Source organism: Schistocerca piceifrons, chromosome 2, assembly GCF_021461385.2.
Source record: "Schistocerca piceifrons isolate TAMUIC-IGC-003096 chromosome 2, iqSchPice1.1, whole genome shotgun sequence".
NCBI classification, from domain to species: Eukaryota; Metazoa; Arthropoda; class Insecta; order Orthoptera; family Acrididae; genus Schistocerca; species Schistocerca piceifrons.
Window position 1 is genome coordinate 119,845,953 of NC_060139.1, and position 20,866 is coordinate 119,866,818.

The 20,866-nt window shown below is 41.0% G+C and overlaps 1 protein-coding gene across 2 annotated transcripts in view; it reads right to left on the reverse strand.

The window, feature by feature from the left end:
* Positions 1-20,866, reverse strand: part of LOC124777960 (regulatory-associated protein of mTOR) — a 325,695-nt gene that overhangs the window by 190,550 nt on the left and 114,279 nt on the right. For both annotated transcript variants that reach the window (XM_047253519.1, XM_047253520.1), the window contains one exon: positions 11,135-11,323. In XM_047253519.1, coding sequence (XP_047109475.1) covers positions 11,135-11,323 — 189 coding nt within the window. The remainder of the gene's footprint in view (positions 1-11,134; positions 11,324-20,866) is intronic.

Sequence of the window (20,866 nt, forward strand, 5' to 3'; positions counted from 1 at the left end):
TTGTGAATCTCTATCAAGATTTTTGGTATCCATCTTGCACAAAACTTGTGGTAACCAAGCTTTTCAGTAATGATTTCGTGCAACAAACTTCGTGAAATTTGTGGAAAACTCATAGAGAGTTCCGTTATTGTGAAATTACAGTTTTCACGGACCGCGGCATCGACTTTTTCGACAAGTTCGGCAGTCACTATGCTGGGTCTTCCACTTCGCTCTTCGTTGTGAACGTTAGTTCAGCCATTTTTAAATTTTATGACCCATTGACACACTCCACCTTCAGTGATTATGTTGTCCCCATACACTTCACAAAGCTGCCAATAGATTTCTATCGGTGTACAGTTTTTTGCAGTCAGAAACCTTATTACGGCATGCACTTCACACTTCGCGGCATTTTCAATTAACGCTGACATTTCAAACTGTCACAGTAACTCAACCGAGTACAGCACGAACCTCTCGCTAGCACGGCAGGATGCCGACTGAGCGGCGGAATGCCACGACACCAAGATGGCCGCACTAGCCCCGCCCCTAACGGACACAAACGAAAACGTAATGTACTTTGTGGATAGCCCTCGTAGGTAGGTAGCTGTGGAGAGACACTGGGTTTTTGCCTGGATTAAGGATTGGGACAACTCTCATTCGTCATTGTGAAGGGAAGACACTGCCAAGCCAAATACAGTTGAAGACCTTGAGTAACATTCAGCTATTGAGTCAGGCCTGGGACCATACCAACGAGACAAGGCATGAGCCTGAAGCAGTTCCCAGTCAGTGAAGGGTTCATTCTATAATTCGGCTTGGCGGGGGTTGAACTAAAGGGAGATGTCTTCAACTTCTTGTTTCTGCAGTAGAAAGGCACCCAGATAAGAAGAGAATGCCGATGCTGTTGCAAAGTGGGTTGGATGGTGTTCAGCAAAACCTGATGCACTAGTACAAAGACTACACCAAAGGACAAAACCCAGGACAGTTGTTGATTGTTGGCAGACCAGAAGACTGCAGAACGTGATCCACACTTGGGATGAAGAGGTATACACACTCGAGGGGAAGACGCAGCACTCCCTGCATTCCTCCTTACTATGTTTAATTAGATAGAAGGCCTTAGCACAAAGTAGCTTAAAAGTGATGCGATTGGTCTGCAAATGATGTCACTTGAAATGTCTTGCACAACCTCATCAAGGAAATCTGATAAAGAGGGGGCAAAGGTAACAGCAGAGGTATATAACAGCCCGTCAGCTCTTTGAAGCATCCAATGTGGTAGTCAGTCCATTTAGCGATGACAAAGAAGCAATGGGATCACCAGGAAGTGGTCACCGTCACAAAGGTTGTCACATAGTGATCAATGCAATGAAGCCGTGAGATTGGGAAAGATAGTCTTAGATCGATAGCTGAAAAGGTGCCCAGGACAACACTGAAGTAGGTAGGAGTATCATCACTGAGGAGGCATGAAATATGGTTGATAAGAAACTGATCAAATAGAAGACCCATACAAGATGAACTGGTACTCTCCCACAGAGGGTGGCATGCATTAAAATCTCCAAATGGAAGAAAAATGGGGTAGGGACTGTTGGATTAAGGTGGTCAACTCAAGGTAAGTAAGTGGCCTGTCGGGAGGTATGTAAATGTTGTTAATGGTGATTGCTGAGATCATTTACACTCACTCTGCCATTGCTTCCAATTTGGTATGAAAGGGAATCCACTTACTGACCATATCTGTGTGGACAAATGTACAGACCCCTCCAAACACCCTCTTGGGACCAGCACAGTTCCAACAGAATGCACAATAACCATAAAGCATAAAGGAATTCATGATTCCCTCAGCAGTTGGCTGGCATCAGGTCTCTGATCTGTAGGATAGATTTATATTCCTGTATTTTCTTTTCTTTCTTGAAAACTGGGCAAACTAGTGAACATAGAGGATGGTGTTCCGTGCAATTGACACATAAAGGTGGTTCTTTGCAAGGACTACCTTCTTCGAGTGATAGTCTGCAGTTACCACATTTTGGGTCTGCCATGCAGCGAGATGACATGACCAATAAGCAAGCGTTGGAAGCACTTCGTGGGCAGTGGGACGTACAGGTTCACATCACACCTATACACCACAACTAATGTTTTTTAGGAAGACATTCCCTTCAAAGGCACCTGTATCTATTCTATTATCTGCTGAACCTTTTTAGCTGCATCAGATAAAATGTACCCCTTGCCACTCAATATTAGCCAGTAGCTCCTAATCTGTTTGGAGTGTAAGGTCTCTGTGGAAGACAATGCCTTGGACCGTATTTAAAGTCTTGGGTGGGGCAATGGTCACAGGTATATCACCCAGAGATTTACATGCTTGAAGAGCTGTAGGTTATGCAGCAGAGGTGGCTTTAATCGAGAGCCATCCATTGCACATTTTTCGCAATGTCTCAACTTCTCCAAATTTATCTTCTATATGTTTCACAAAAAATAATGGCTTCATTGCAGTAAAAGATCCCCATCAGTTCAAGTACATACTTAGTACTTGGTAATCTGTTTCACCCTTAGACGTCTAGCTTGTTCCTCTTCCCACAGGGTAGCCAAGATAAGAAAAGCAGTAGCGTTAGAGCTGTCCACATTAAAGTTTCGGCTCCTGTCTTAACAGGCAGCCAGATCAGAACGGCTATTGTTTTGATGCCACCTACTCCAATCCAAAAGGTTACATAGCAACCCCACCACATTGGACTGGCTTCTGCACTGGCTCTGAAGTACAAATAAGAGACTACATAGGTAGTATTGCGCACACATTTTCTTTAACACTGCATACAGTACGAGTTATACTGATCTGCACTCGAGCCACACTATGGGAAAATTCAGAAAATGAAGGTTAAACCCAGAAGGGGACTAAATATTACTTCGACCAAAAGATGGTGAATGAAAGAAAATTCCAACAAAGGAAGGCAGAACCTAGAGTATAGCTGTGTTGACATCAAAGGCTGCGACCAAGTGAAAGAGGGCTAGAGCAGAAAGGATAGTGAGAGTGAAAAGACTGCAGTACAGGGAAGGAAGCAAGTGCTGAAATTTCTTTACAATGAAACAAAAGCTCCAATACTGATTTCATTCCTGTCATATTCATTGTCATTAACTAGATCACCAGTGGGGAACTGTTGGCCCACAAGCTGGATCTGGCATGCAATTGGTTTCAGCCCAGCCCACAGAAGAAATTTGTAAGACAGAGAGCAAAGCACTTTCATCGCAGTCTGCCCTGAACACATTTTTTGCTCTGCTGTCATGGGTTTGAGCAGTTTCAGCCATTTCATTCTAACGACATATGACTCATGCCTATCATCTGCAATGGTAGAAATGTCACACAGAAGTTAAGGGGGCCTCATACTTTCAATATTATTATCAATACGTTAGCACAATGGCCATCTGAGAGTGAATGTTGTCATAGTGTCAATACTAGATATAATGATGAACAATATTGATGCCGATCAAAATAATGTCAATATTCCCAATGAGCACTGAGCATGTGAGGGCAAGTATTACAGTCTGACAATTTGCCATACTGTTATTCATATTTTTCCTGTTTGGCTTCTGTATAATGTAGCAAAGTTCAAGTGAATCACACATTTTAAAATGTTTAATTTATTTTGCATTAAAGAAATAACCCATGCTTGTGCAATCTGTCAACAAAAATACACTACTGGCCACTAAAATTGCTGCACCACAAAGATGACGTGCTACAGATGCGAAATTTAACTGACAGGAAGAAGATGCTGTTATATGCAAATGATTAGCTTTTCAGAGCATTCACACAAGGTTGGCACTGGTGGCGACACCTACAACGTCCTGACATGACAAAAGTTTCCAACTGATTTCTCATACACAAACAGCAGCTGACCGGCGTTGACTGGTGAAACGTTGTTGTGATGCCTCGTGTAAGGAGGAGAAATGCGTACCATCACATTTCCGACTTTGATAAAGGTCAGATTGTAGCCTATCGCAATTGCGGTTTATCGTATCATGACACTGCTGCTTGCGTTGGTCGAGATCCAACGATTGTTAGCAGAATATGGAATCGGTGGGTTCAGGAGGGTAATATGGAATGCCGTGCTGGATCCCAATGGCCTCGTATCACTAGCAGTCGAGATGACAAGCATCTTATCTGTATGACTGTACAGATCGTGGAGCCACATCTCGATCTCTGAGTCAACAGATGGGGACGTTTGCAAGACAACAACCATCTGCACGAACAGTTTGATGACGTTTGCAGCAGCATGGACTATCAGCTCGGAGACCATGGCTGCAGTTACCCTTGACGCTGCATCACAGACAGGAGCAGCTGCGATGGTGTACTCAATAACGAACCTGGGTGCACAAATGGCAAAACGTCATTTTTTTGGATGAATCCAGGTTCTGTTTACAGCATCATGATGGTCGCATCCGTGTTTGGCGACAATGCGGTGAACGCACATTGTAAGCGTGTATTCGTCATCGCCATACTGGCGTATCACCCGGCGTGATGGTATGGGGTGCCATTGGTTACACGTCTCGGTCAACTCTCGTTCGCACTGACGGCACTTTGAACAGTGGACGTTACATTTCAGATGTGTTACTACCCATGGCTCTAGCCTTCATTCTATCCCTGCAAAACCCTACATTTCAGCAGGATAATGCACAACCGCATGTTGCAGGTCCTGTACGGGCCTTTCTGGATACAGAAAATGTTCGACTGCTGCCCTGGCCAGCAAATTCTCCAGATCTCTCACCAATTGAAAACGTCTGGTCAATGGTGGCTGAGCAACTGGCTCTCCTCTTTATGAACTGTGGTATTGTGTTGAAGCTGCATGGGCAGCTGCACCTGTACACGCCATCCAAGCTCTGTTTGACTCAATGCCCAGTCGTATCTAGGCCGTTATTACGGCCAGAAGTGGTTGTTCTGAGTATCCAAATTGCGTGAAAATGTAATCGCATGTCAGTTCTAATATAATATATTTGTCCAATGAATACCCATTTATCATTTGCATTTCTTCTCGGTGTAGCAATTTTAATAGCCAATAGTGTATTTTGGCCAAATATTTAAAAAATGCTTGTTAATAGTATTAAACAATGGAAAATTCAGGATGGAATGTAACAATATTATGAAAAGGATCATTGCTAGTCACCAAATAGCAGAGATGCTGAGTCACATATAGGCACAACAAAGCCTTCGTCGAAAATAGACAACGTACACACAAACCCTCATGCAAACATGTATATATGTGTGTGTGTGTGTGTGTGTGTGTGTGTGTGTGTGTGTGTGTGTGAGCGCGCGCGCGCGAGCGCGTGTGACAGTCTTTTTGTTGTGCCTATCTGCAACTCATCATCTCCACTATATGGTGAGTAGCAACTATTCTTTACATAATACTGTTGATGATATTTGTGGGTATTAACACACTAAATTTCAAACACTCCAATGATCTGCACATTACCAAAAATCACAAAGTTGTCAACTGGGACTGCCTATTTATTGCATTGCCGTATTTTGCGTTTCTATGCTTTCTGGTATTAACATTAGTAAATAATCCTTGTTCATTGTGGACCTATTAGAACACAGACAACTGCTGAAACTGAAGGTAATTTATAATGAAGTAGCTGCAATCAGTTTCTTTTATAGGCATTTCACGATACTTGGTACCCTATCTTCAGATGTTTACATTTATTTACATATCATGAACATTGTTTCTTCACTAACAGCAGTGCAGAATTTTGCAACAGAGGTTTTTAAGACAATTGTTGTAAAACATCATAAGTAGGTAAACAAACAATGCTCTGATGCATAAATATATGTAAACATCTGAAGATGAGGTGAAAATAAAACGAATATACTCAAAAATGCTTATTCTGAAGCACATTTTGTTGGCATAGTGTTTTAAAAAAGTAGTGCCATTCAAATCGGTGTGTTACCCCACATACATTAATGACACAGGCACTATAGTTCGGACTTTATGCACAAATAATGCTATAATGCTATTGTCGCATCATTTAGCAAGGAGGCCCATGAGCTTAAGGAAGCATGTGAATCAGGCCCGCAGGTCCCTAAAGGTTGCCCATGTTTGGTCCACATTGAAGCATTTAGAATATCTGATTTCTGAAAACTCTAGTCCGGTTCCTGGAATTATGCTAATGAGTCTGTGTCACTGAAGCTGTATTGCAAAAATGTATTGTAAGAAACAATCTTTGGCCTACTAAAATGAAATCTTAGCTTATTAGAGGGATCAGAACTTCCTGCAGAAAAAATGAAGTTGTATGTATCACTAAGGATATCCGATTATCCCATAAAAAGACAACTATAGATTATATTTTAATATTTTAAAAAGAGCATTAAAACTATATACATCACATCTGAAATTGATAACTATGACAATAAGGCAAAAACTATCTGGCAAGTTATAAAAAAGGAGAGTGGGGAAAAAAACATACAGTGTGTAAATGATATATAAATAAATCATGATGTAGATATTGTAAAAAACAATGAGGAAATTACTAATACCTAATTTTTTAACATCTGCAGTCAAAATTGGCAACAGTTAGTGAGTGATGCCACAGCCCAAGCTAGCAGTGCCAAACTCAGTCAGAAGCATGTAACTCCCATCACACTTAGTGAGATCAAGATAAAGAGATAATAGTAAAATAAAAGAGATCCACACATTCAGCAAATACTTACTTTGAGATGTTGTCCCACTGCAATTAAAATGTGTGTGTATGAAACCACTTTTCTAGAAGGGTGAAAAAACTGATCAGTCAGTATCCTTCCTAACAAGATTTTCCAAGGTCATACAGAAACTGTTTTTAGGATAACTGTTGATCACCATAACAGACACAATATTCTTAGTCAATGACAGGGTGAAAAACTGATCAATCAGTATCCTTCCTAACAAGTTTTTCCAAGGTCATACAGAAACTGTTTTCAGCATAACTGTTGATCACCATAACAGACACAACATTCTTAGTCAATGACACAGTTTGGTTTCTGGATTGGTCTATCAACAGATGATACTATTTTGTCCTTTACAATCAGATTTGAACTCTCTTAACAGCAAATCAACACCAGTCAAAATCCTATGCAACCTATCCAAGGATTTTGAATGTGTGAACCAACACATTCTGCTAAATAAAACAGAAGTCTGTGGCTTAAGCAGAATAATGGAGACTTGGATTAAATATTACCTAACAAATAGGAAGCACAGGATATCTTAACTGATAGTAATGGATTTCCAGCTCCATCTAAGTGAAGCACAGTCAACGTGAGTGCCACAAGGCTTGGTGCTGGGGCCCTTGCTGTTTTTTACATTTGTAAATAATACCCTACTCCATTCCACCACAGTGAACAAGCTCACCCTCTTTACAGAAGACGCTTCTCTCCTGGTAGATACAACAGCTGGGAAACATCGGCTAACAGTGAAACTGATTATATCCTCAATCAATTTAGCTGTAATGGACTCTTAAAAACCTCATTATGTATAATTTTGTGTGACACAAAAAGAACAACAGGAAATGTCAATGAAACTGAGTGATGAGACTCAACTGAAGTTACGACAGGGGGAAAAAAACTCCTTTGATCAAGTACAGGTTGTGGGAACTCATCAGTAACAGCGGCTGCCACAGAGGGGAAACTCTCTGACTAGCAACAGGGGCCACATGTGGGATATCAAAGGAACTATGATTCAGTGCACTTTATGCCTGCCATGAACTTAGACATGTATTCATCATGTGTTGATTATGTAATAAAGTGCATGTTATATGTAATTTTAGTGTTACCACACATTACCTTTATCCCATCCCAGAGAAAAATCTACAAGTTGAACAATTTTTATTGTGAGAAAGGAAGTGCTGCAATACTTATATGTTCTTCCTTTGGTGTAGAATGGGGAAAATGTCTAAAAATTGTCTCTTGACATTCTCCCCACAGGAAGTTGCAAATTTCTGCACTATTTATGGAGTCTGCCCTCCAGTTCTCTTATTTTTTATGTACAACCATTAAGCTTGCTAATAAGTGTATAATACACATTTTCCCCCATCTTAAAGTATATTCATAGTTTCAAGCAAAAAGGCAGAACATATTGTATACTATTTTATGTACTGAGAGTCTTTCAATTATAAAATTTTGAAGTCATCTGACACTTCTCAATTATCACCTTCACCACAGTCATCAGCATAATCTTCCTCCGACTCCGTGAATGTTCTAATGAAATTGTTTGTGTTGTCAGTTCTGTTGCAATTACTCTTTTCAGGTCTAACTTGAATACTCTGTGAAATTTCATCTAAAATCATGGCTACACAACTGCAGCTAAGAGCTCCGGAAAAAAAAAAAAAAAAATAGGAGGAGAGATGGGCACACCGATGTTTTTTCAGTCCCTGTTGTACAGGCTGCTGCACACAACAGCCATATTGTGTGGGAATCATTTCGGCGTGCCTTATCAATCCACTTAGCAAGAGGGGAGGGGGATGGTTTTGCAGCCCCAGTTGTGTAGGCTGTCTGGCACATCAGGCATGTTATGCCAACAGCATCAGCCTGTTTTATTGACCTCTTTTTGCAGGGGCTACAATGTGCAGATGGGAATGGCTGAGCAGAGAGATGGGAGGAGAAAATAGATAATGAGAGATGAGGAGGAAGAAATAGAAGAAAAAAAGGGGAGGAAGCGATGGGTATAGAGGGGAGATCAGGTGATCGGCAGGGAGAGGGGAAGGTAAAGATGTGGGGGTGGGGGAGGAGGAGGAGGAGGAGGAGGACAGAGTGAGGGGAGTTAGAGGTGGACAGAGAGAGGGGGGGATGGAGTGGATGGATACAGAGAATGGGAGGGAATGGATACAGAGAATGGGAGGGAATGGATACAGAGAATGGGAGGGAATGGATACAGAGAAAGGGAGGAGACGGACAGAGGGAGTAGGAGGAGGAGATTGTCAGAAAGAGGGAAGGGAAGAGGAGACAGGCTGAAAGGTGGGAGGAGGTGGTGGACAGATAGAGAGATGATGGGCAGAGGGAGGGGTTGGATACAGACAAGGGGAGGATGAAGTTAACAGAAAGCATGGGCAGGAGGAGACAGATATAGTGTGTGGGGGGAGGTGTGTTGTGCAGGTAGTATTGGAATGCCTTGCAGGGGCTACACCTGCAGATGGGGACTTCTGAGCAGACAGGGGTGATGGGTAGAGAGGGGGCATGAGGAGATGGCCCAAGAGATGTGCACATTATGTGACTTACATGCACACAGGCAAAGCCGTGGGAAAAGACTGGTATAAATCAGCACATATCTTTGTATATCTGTGATCTCCTCCCAAAGCCCTGGTTCCATTTCCACCAAACTTGATACACAAACAGCAAACTCCATGAGTATCAGTGCTGTGTGGTTCATAACCTCTTGGCTCAAATAGCAGCAGAATTATGGTCAAAAATGTGTTTCTTCACTTCCTACCATATGTACCGCCCAATACACCATAGACAAGTTCTGTGTCATGACATTATTGTTTGTGGTATGCCCTTGCCCTCTTCTGGCCTCTGAAATGATTTCTGTGACCAGTTCCAGGCAAACCTACTGTTTGATGTGGACTCTGAACCATGCGCAACTTGGTAGTTTGCTAATTAACAGATCACGGCTAATGACAAAAAAAGCAAAAAATTACAGAAAATATTACAAGATTAACTGGGGATCAAACCTCACGATATTCATATTCATTGGCTAATACAATGATATCATTTGTTATTCATTAGCAAGTTACAAACAGCAGTTAACATGTAACTATTTTTATCTATTTATTTGAACAACAAACAATATGAATATTCGAACAGAATGCTACTCACTATTTAGAGGAAGCACTGCATAGCATGACTGGAAAACCACTGTCTGGTCAAATGAGTCCCAACTTCATTAGTAAGTGCTGAAGAGGGTTAAAGTGTGGCACAGATCCCACAAAACCACAGACCCAGGTTGTCTACAAAGCACTGTGTAAACCAGTGGTGGTTCCATAATGGTGTGGGCTGTGTTTACATGGAATGGACTGGGTCGGCTGGTTCAACTGAACTGATCACTGACTGAAAATCATTACCTTCAGCTATTTGGAGACCATTTGCCAACATTCATAGACTTCACGTCCCCCAAAAAAAAGACCTAATTTTTATGGATGACAATGCATCATGTCACTGGACCACAATTATTTGCGACTGGTCCAAAGAACATTCTGGACAATTCGAGCGAATGATTTGGCCACCCAGATCACATAACATAGATCGCATCAAACATAACAGTCAACATAATCTTCTTCAGAGCATTCAGCAACTGTATACAAGCAGATATTTAAGATAATTCTCATTTATAATTCTGCCTCAGTATGCAACTGAGACAGAACAATAAATGAGAATTATCTTAAATATCTCTTTATGGGACGTAATCAAAAGGTCAGGTCACACACAAAATCCTGCACCAGCAACATTTTCACAATTATGGACAGCTATAGAGACAGCATGGCTCAATGTTTCTGCAGGGGACTTCTAACGAATTGTTGAGTCCATGCCATGTCAAGCTGCTGCTCTACACCATGCAAAAGGAGATAGGCCATGACTTTTGTCACCTCAGTGTACTGCCAGTTGGTACAACAGCCAACACAAATATCCTTGCATGTAATCATCAAGCACACTTCCCCAACAAGGTGTGTCATATGCTCACACTTTCTTAGGGAACTGAATCTGACAACTGCTCACCTGGGGACGGCCTGATGATGGCACTAATACCAAGACCAATAGGCAGTAGATAAAATAAAATGGCAACTACAAACTAAAGCAAATAATTTTTTTCTAAACCTTAACAGTCTACTGTTAAATGTTCCTGTCTGCTTTTCAATGTCTTCTCTTTGTAGTGAGCAGCTGTCTATCCTAATATTCATATTGCTATTTCATGCAGGATTTTCCATTGTTTGTATCAGAATAATAATCTATATAGAAAATTAATCTGAACAGTGCCCATCTCTGAATGCCACGATGTGCAAAATATACAATTCCAAGTTGTGGTTGCAGTAAATGTTATAAGGCATCAGCTTCATTTAGTTTAACACCATTAGACACATGCAACATAACTGTTATGCTCTCTAGATATTCACCCATCTTTTCCTGTAACAATATGGCTTCGCAAGAAAAACTGAAATACTGTCATACCTGTAGTACAATTGGAAGCTGTTCTGGTGGACTTCGTCTGTCTGAACCGAGTCCAAGCCACACTTCAAAAGCTGTCAACTGTTCTTCAAAGAATGGTGAATGAACAAACTGCTCTTCATTTTCCATTATGGCAGGCAACTGTGAAAGGCACAAGTCTAGGGCCATATCCCACGCTTGCCACATAGGATGCTACAAAAGAAATGTTAGGCAAAAATAAATGACAATGGATACATCCTGTCAGAGTGACATGAAGTTTTGTATTACCGTATTTCAGGCCACATTTCCTTTGTAAATCCATGCATAAATTATCTTCTAGGAATATAAGATCCAAAGCAGAAATTGTGTGATGAAGAAACAACAAGAGAGTTTTGAAATTCTGAGACTTATTCCTTACAATTAACAAAGATCAGGATTTGCTTAAAAAAATGCAAACATTACATTACGTATACAAAAATAGTTACAGTTTTGATTTTACGGTTGACAAAAAAGCCCAATTTTGGCTAGCATAGGCAGTTTGACATACTATCAAACAAGTAAGTTTTCAGCCAAAAAGGCCTTCATCGGAATTAGACAACAAACAAACACACACACACACACACACACACACTCACACACACACACAAAGCAAGACTTTTCTGTCCAAATGATAAAAGTTTACCAGTGAAAAGGAAAGTTGGTACTCACCATATAGTGGAGATGCTGAGTCATATATAAGCACAACAAAAAAAAACTGTCACAAATCTTGACATCCTACATTTCAACGACAGCTTCACAGCCTGTGCCATATGGATCCTTCATACCAACACCAGCTTTTCTGAACTGTGAATGTGGGAACTTTCCCTGCAATATATCCTACATTCCCATAACCCTCCTGGCCCCAGCCTTCATTAGTCAATGTCATCTCCCATCCAGCCCCTTCTATGTTCCCATTCCAGCACTACACAGCCCTCATTTCTCCATTGCACCCAGTCTTTTTACTTCTCTCCTTTTCCGCTATCCCCCCATTCCCATCCCCACCTCTCCGCTGCCCTCCGTGTAACTTCCCGAATGCACGTAGCTGCCCTACCCTCTTTCCACCTCATCCTTGCATGCTCCCCAGCAGCACATCACTGTCCACTATCCCTGCCCTACTATCTTTCCCCCACCCCACCCCAGCCTCCTCCTTACCCCTACCTAGTCGCCACTCCCACCATGCATTGGTGCTGCTGCTTTGGCTGAGACTTCAGTCACGTGTGTGCGTGAATTGCATTTGCGTGAGTGTGTATGTGTATGTGTATGTGTATGTGTATGTGTATGTGTGTGTTTGTCATCTAAGTTTGACAAAGGCCTTACTGGCCTGAAGCATATTTGTGACAGCGTTTTTGTTGTGCTTATCTGTGACTCAGCATCTTCGCTATGTGGTGAGCAGTAACAATATTGTTATAATTCATCCTTGATTTTTCACTGTTCAAAAGTTTAGCAGTCTTTTCATTGTGACTGGCTGTGATTCAAGCCACCATCTATGGGGTGAGTAGAATTCTATTGTTGAACATTCCCAGACCTCCAGACCTCCAAATTATTTATTTCCTATATTTTACAATGAACTCATATCTTTTGTGACAAATATCTTAGAATGCTTCGAAATGTCACCAATTCTGAAATAGTGTACGTTCAGATCGCTGTTACCCTAAAACTTTTGGCTACTGCCTCTTAATTAAACGTTCAAACTGTGCATTTTCTACTTAACTTGGGCTTATTTACCACTGCAGATGTTTCTGTGCTAGATTCTGGAAGCTTTTACCTATCTTCAATTTTCTACTAAATAACAGAAAGCACTTCCTCTGAAATACAATTACATTGTTCCTTCAGTTACAATACGACACTTCATAAAATGTTCATGCTCATAGGATATTATGTGTACTTTGTATTACATTAGTAACAATTCTCATAGATCTTCCTATGTCCTCCATGATATCAGCACCACTGTCAAGGCACTCCCTTTATTCTCCGAGTCGGGACATCATAGCACAGAATAATTGCCAAGTTAGCAGGTACAGCTATGCGTAGCCAAGCTGCCACCTTCATCCTACCTCGAAGAAATGCTGCATCCATCCATACCAGTGCAAAAGCACAAATAATAACAAATGTTCAAACCATTTGCAATCTAAAGCAATTAGCTAACGAAAATACTTTCACTATGGTGACCATCATTTGTCACCTAGGTAAATACTGGGTAACACATAGGTTTATCAATAGTTTTGTTACTTCACGGGTTGCTGCTAACTATGGCTTTTTGTTAGCCAAGTATTTTGGGAAGATTAAAAAAAATACTTGTTACATGAAAACCTTTACTATAACCATCTCCAGTTACCGCTTGAGGAATTTTTTTTCCTACAGTCAAATAAAATTTCTGAAAGGAAGAAATTAAATAGTATGGATCACATACACTGTCAGCTATCTTTACTGGTTCTGTCTGCAAAACACAACACACGAGTAGTGTTTCTTGAAGTTTTCCCAGCAGGTCGAATTTTCCATCATTTTTCAGGAGCGCATCTGGGATGTTAATAGCTCTTGTAACGACATTTTGGCTGACAATCTTTCAGCTATTCTCAAGGAGAGTAACTTGCAAGAGTTTTAAAGTACTTCACACTGTGGAGTAAACATGAGTGTGTCGGAGTTAACACTGTTAATAACAAGAAAGTCAGTCATAGATAAATAAAAAATCCATTCCATGGATTATGAGAAAGTTAAAATACTGGCCACAGTCTCATCCTACTGAGATTCAGTGGTCAAGGAAAACACAATTAGCATATAACCTCCTCAACCAAAACAAGGGTTTTCAGATGACACATCTTGGAAACCCCTTATTTAACATCCGTGCTCTCAGATAAAATAATGTTTTAAGTCTTCGCTGCCTAGCACTCTAACATATGCTGTCCATAAGACTCAACCAAATACTTCACAAGCACTTTGGATTAGCTGACTCTGCACTTCTTTAGTTTTACTGGTATAACCTGAAGCAAACAGAGGCCAAAGACAAAATTATGAAGTAACATTTGATGATACAATATGTAATTCTACAATTGTAGTTATCGAACAGGATGAAACTTCAATAGAGCTTCAGATGAGGCTGTCCATATAAGAGATGGTTTTGTGAACTGACTGTGATAAAATAGGATTTGTGTGTGTGTGTCAGCTATGTACTTTGAATTTCATTATTGGCTCTCATATTAAGACAACGAAAGAAATAAAATCTACGGAAAATATAAATCTCTAAGGAAGTTGGCTGTGCCCTTCCAAAGGAACCATTCTGGCATTGGACTCAAGTGATTTAGGAAAATCATAGGAAACCTAATTCAGGACGGCTGGACACGGGTTTGAATCGTCGTCGTCCTGAATGTGAGTCCAGTGTGCTAACCACTGTGCCACCTCACTCAGTATAGCTAAAGTTACACCAACACTCTGGTTGGAGATCAGCAGACGAACATGTTTGATCCCTTCAGCACTGCTCTCTGCTGCTCTCTTTTGTGCCATTCTGCTACCAGCACCACTACAATTGTGTGCCGGCTGCAATGATGATTTTGTTTCACCAGTGCTGTTCTTTTCCGACTGACATACACCTGTGGTGGCTCAGCATTGCTCCACTATAACAGCAGCCTAAGGCAAAGATGTGGGCTGAAGTTCTGATCTGATATTCTAGTACTCCGTTCTGATGTATCACATAACTTCTTTATAACAGACTTTCTAAGCAGAGTGAAGTTACTATCTACATCTGATGTATTCTTACAGTACACATCATCATGACATGTTAATGAGACATAAAACAAAAATATTGTTGCAGAGATATGGTGAGCACATAAGGCAATATCAAGAGTTCTGCTTACCTTTGACACTCTGCCCTAGTGATACCCTATCTTGGAAAGAGGTAATAGTTATTATAGGATTTGTAGGTCTCCCTTGATGGAAAATAATGTTACCTGTCTTATGTATTTTGGCAGTGTTTCACCATTGTCAGTGGCGTATTTTTACACTCCTGGAAATGGAAAAAAGAACACATTGACACCGGTGTGTCAGACCCACCATACTTGCTCCGGACACTGCGAGAGGGCTGTACAAGCAATGATCACACGCACGGCACAGCAGACACACCAGGAACCGCGGTGTTGGCCGTCGAATGGCGCTAGCTGCGCAGCATTTGTGCACCGCCGCCGTCAGTGTCAGCCAGTTTGCCGTGGCATACGGAGCTCCATCGCAGTCTTTAACACTGGTAGCATGCCGCGACAGCGTGGACGTGAACCGTATGTGCAGTTGACGGACTTTGAGTGAGGGCGTATAGTGGGCATGCGGGAGGCCGGGTGGACGTACCGCCGAATTGCTCAACACGTGGGGCGTGAGGTCTCCACAGTACATCGATGTTGTCGCCAGTGGTCGGCGGAAGGTGCACGTGCCCGTCGACCTGGGACCGGACCGCAGCGACGCACGGATGCACGCCAAGACCGTAGGATCCTACGCAGTGCCGTAGGGGACCGCACCGCCACTTCCCAGCAAATTAGGGACACTGTTGCTCCTGGGGTATCGGCGAGGACCATTCGCAACCGTCTCCATGAAGCTGGGCTACGGTCCCGCACACCGTTAGGCCGTCTTCCGCTCACGCCCCAACATCGTGCAGCCCGCCTCTAGTGGTGTCGCGACAGGCGTGAATGGAGGGACGAATGGAGACGTGTCGTCTTCAGCGATGAGAGTCGCTTCTGCCTTGGTGACAATGATGGTCGTATGCGTGTTTGGCGCCGTGCAGGTGAGCGCCACAATCAGGACTGCATACGACCGAGGCACACAGGGCCAACACCCGGCATCATGGTGTGGGGAGCGATCTCCTACACTGGCCGTACACCACTGGTGATCGTCGAGGGGACACTGAATAGTGCACGGTACATCCAAACCGTCATCGAACCCATCGTTCTACCATTCCTAGACCGGCAAGGGAACTTGCTGTTCCAACAGGACAATGCACGTCCGCATGTATCCCGTGCCACCCAACGTGCTCTAGAAGGTGTAAGTCAACTACCCTGGCCAGCAAGATCTCCGGATCTGTCCCCCATTGAGCATGTTTGGGACTGGATGAATCGTCGTCTCACGCGGTCTGCATGTCCAGCACGAACGCTGGTCCAACTGAGGCGCCAGGTGGAAATGGCATGGCAAGCCGTTCCACAGGACTACATCCAGCATCTCTACGATCGTCTCCATGGGAGAATAGCAGCCTGCATTGCTGCGAAAGGTGGATATACACTGTACTAGTGCCGACATTGTGCATACTCTGTTGCCTGTGTCTATGTGCCTGTGGTTCTGTCAGTGTGACCATGTGATGTATCTGACCCCAGGAATGTGTCAATAAAGTTTCCCCTTCCTGGGACAATGAATTCACGGTGTTCTTATTTCAATTTCCAGGAGTGTATTATTATTATTTGCCAGGATACTTGTATGCTTGGTTTGAAAAATAGCATTTTGCATCATAGCAAACATAAAAGTCTTGTCTTATTTCATCATTTTTGGGAGTAATTCTGGGATATTATTAACTCTTATCCCAGTATTTCAGCTGAAAAACTTTCAGCCAATCGCAGGGTCAGTTGCTTGTTCATGCGCAAGAGATCAAACTGTTGGTAACAAGAATGTTAGTCATGGTTACACATTTTTGCCTTTATTGTTTTACTTCCTGTCACATTTTTTCCAACAATATCCAACTCCTTGTTGCCACTGTTGTCATCTACAATGAAGCAGTGTCCATACAGTCATCTTGTGTTGACACATTGAAGTGGAAATATGTGCAGGTCAGAGGAATTAATACCAAACCAGGAAGCTGCTACACTTGCTTATGCACTATTTGGTCTCAGCACAAGACAGAGATTCTCTAGTTTACAATTTCAAGATTACTAAATATGTACAGAGAGAACGAAATGGTGATTGTGAGGAAGGAAGAGGCACAAGAAGGGTGTCAACAGTCAAACAGGACAGATTTTCTCTCATGGATCATCAATTGAACTGCTGTGATACTGGAAGAAATCTGTACTGTCTCAGTAAAGATTATAACTATTAGAAAGAGATTGATGGAAGGTGGACTTGCTGCCCATCAGCCTAGAAATAAGCCTTTACTGACAAAAACAATGTGATAACAGCAGCTAAAATAGGATAAAGTCATGAGATGCATACTTCAGAGATGTAGAACAGAGTAATCTTTCCAGATGGGTCTAAATTTAATCTGCATGGCACTGATGGCAAAGTATTTGTACATCACAGAGTAAGTGAAGATTTTTTGCCTTCGTGTATAACACAAATAGTCAAACATCCAACAGGACAGATGATCTAGGGATGTATTTGGAGTAGATCATCTGTACTTCATAAATGGCACAGTCAATGCAAACATATACCTCAGAATCCCTGAAAGAAAGTTTATGACCACAATAAGAGACCAGTTTGGAGATGTTTCCAGTTGCATTTTCCAGGATGATTGTGCTCCTTGCCACAGAGCTTTGAAAGTATGTCCTGTGGTCATTGTTTGTATCAAGTACGAAGCAGATGATGTTCCAAATTATTTGTTACATATTTCTATTTTTTGTAAAAACTTTCCTTACACAAAATAGAGTTCAAATATTAGAATGGCCAAAAAACAGGCCTGATTTAAATCCTATTGCCAACTTTTGAGAGGTTACAGGAAATACAGTCACAAAAAAGAAGCCACGAATAGAAGAAACTATTAGTGACACTTGTGAACTGGTTGAGGAACACACTAAAAATTTAATTCTCTCACTGTTTACATAATAGAAAGTGGTTATTAAGGCATGAAGAGGAATGACCAAGTACTAAATGGCAATCGTGCATTCAGACGAGGTAACTGTGCAGGTACAAACACTAAAAACTATCAATGTTATGTCATAAAATTAATATTAGCATTTCTTCTGAAATTAACAACCATAGTTCATAAGAACAAACAGATAAGATGGCATATACACTTCCATGTGATTTGTTAAGAAACTGTTAAAATGTGAATAACAACTCATTTTACAGAAATAAATCATGACAGTACAATGAAACTGATACAAATTATTGTGTATATTGGTTCCCTACAGAAACAGAGGGAAATCAAGTCGATTTACCTAAAATATTCAACAATTATGACACAAGTATTGAATATAGAAAGTGATGCAACAAATAAGTCCAGCCCTGTACCTTGCTTACAATGCTTGATTTCGTTATTAGATGTTCAGAGATACCTCTAAGTCAACAATAGTGTTGTGCAGAACATATATACATTTAAAAATAGTGTCAGAAAATTGTTTTACTTACTGTGTTCTGGAAAGAAATTTGTTGAAATATTCTCTCTCTGAATCTAGAACCCATTGACTGTAAGGTTCCGCATCTACACCTACATGATTACTCAGCAATTTACAATTATTCACCTGACAGAGGGTTCATCAAACTACCTTTAAGCTACTTCAGTACTGTTCCACTATCAAACAGCGTGTGGGAAAAACAAACACTCACCTCTTTTTGTGTGAGCTATGATTTCTCTTTATTATGTTTTTATGATCATTTTTCCATATGGAGGAGGGCACCAACAAAATATTTTCACACTCTGAAGAGAATGTTGGTGATTGAAATTTCATGAGAAGGTCCTGCCACAGTGAAAAACTGCCTTTGTTTTAACGAGAGCCACTACAATTCGAGTATCTTATCCTTGGCACTCTCTCCACTATTTCATGATAATGCAAAATGAGTTGCCCTTTTTTGAATTTTTCATTCTTCTCCGTCAATCGTATATGAAGCTGATCCTACACCACACAACAATACTCCAGAAGAGGACAGACAACCATAGTGTAAACAGTCTCTTCAGTAAACCTGTTACATTTTCTAAGTACTCTGACAATAAATCACAGTATTTGGTTTGATTTACCCACAACATTATCTATGTGATTGTTCCAATTTATGTTATTTGTAATTGCAATCCCTAAGTATTTAGCTGAGTTTACAGGCATTAGATTTCTGTGTTTTATCATGTAACTGAAATTTAGTAAGTTCTTTTTAGTGCCCATGTGGATGCTTCCACACATTTCAAGATTTAGAGTCAACTGCCACTTTTTGCACCATACAGATATCTTGTCTAAATAATTTTCCAATTCACTTGAATCTTCTCATGACATTACATGACAGTCAATGACAGCATCATCTGCAAACAACCTAAGAGGCCTGCTCAGATTGTCTCGGGAAACACCAGATATTACTTCCGTTTTACTCAGTGACTTTCTGTCGGTTATTATGAACTGTAAGCTTTCTGACAGAAAATCGCAAATCCAGACACACAGCCAAGACAACAGACCTTAGTCACGTAATTCAATTAGAAGTTGCTTGTGAGGAACAGTGTCAAAAGCGTTCTGGAAATCTGAAAATATGGAATCAATTTGACATTCCCTGTCAATAGCACTCATTACTTTGTGTGAATAAAAAGCTAGTTTTGCTTCACAAGAATATTTTCTGAATCCATGTTAGCTACTTGTCAATGAATCATTTTCTTCGAGGCCATACATAATGTTCAAGAACAGTATATTTCCAAAATCTTACTGTCAATTGACATTACTGATATGGGTCCGTAATTCTGCAGATTACTACTATTTCCTTTCTTGGGTTTTGGTGTGACTTATGTATCTTTCCAGACTCTGTAGGGATCTACATTTGAAGAAATGTCTTAACGAAGAATACTACTGATCTACAAATGTACCCTTACAGTAATATGACTGATGGCTGTGGTAGTACAGAGTCTGGTGGTACATTAAGCTTCCCTCCTTGCATATAGTGAAATAAACACCAAGATTGAAATGTACAAACACTTCAATGCCTCAATGTCCATACCCTCCTATACCAATTACAATGAACTTGCTGTTGGCATCTGTAGCAATGAATAAAAATATTTATAGATTTCAAACATTGTACCAGAATTATCTGGTCATTTTAGACAAATGCCTACTTGTTGATTATTCCTCAAGGCTAAATGGATTACAATCAAAGTTACGCAATGTATGTTTTACACTGTGTCTCATATTTTGTAAGATGTGGTTAAAGGGGGGGGGGGGGGGGACTGACTTCCTAAAGTATTTGTCAATATTTATCTTGAAATAAGCAAAGAACAAATTAAGAAACTCTGAATTTTTTTGGCAGTTGACACTGAGTAGATGGATGGACAATGTTTTTAAGTTTCTCTTTGATACACATTGATGCAAGCTGTAGACTCTGACAGAATTGTTTTCTAAGTATATCTATGCTTTGATACCAATAGTTGTCAGCACTATGTAACTAACTGTGGAGAATGAGTCTTTCTGCTTGATGAACAGTTTCAATAGTATTTAGATGTGTGTTATAGGCTGTTCTCATGCCCACTACAGCTGAATTTGAAGCATGACTGTGTTACGTTCCCATAACTCTTTACAGCTCAGTTCTGCAGTGCCACTACACAATAATGACAAGCCTTAACGAGATATCTTAACATGCTCACAGATAGACTCACAGCTCTTAAGTGGAAATACCTTTTTTTTTTATTTTCTTCAAATCACTCAGATCTTCTCTCAAACACTTAGCTATACCATCACAACTGGGAGAGAGGCAGAGAATGTTTTAGGGGCTGGTTTCAGGATAAAACCTTCACTTTGTAGCAGACTGTCACTGAAAGGAATCATCCTATCAGACTGACTGACAATGTGCCACAGCAGG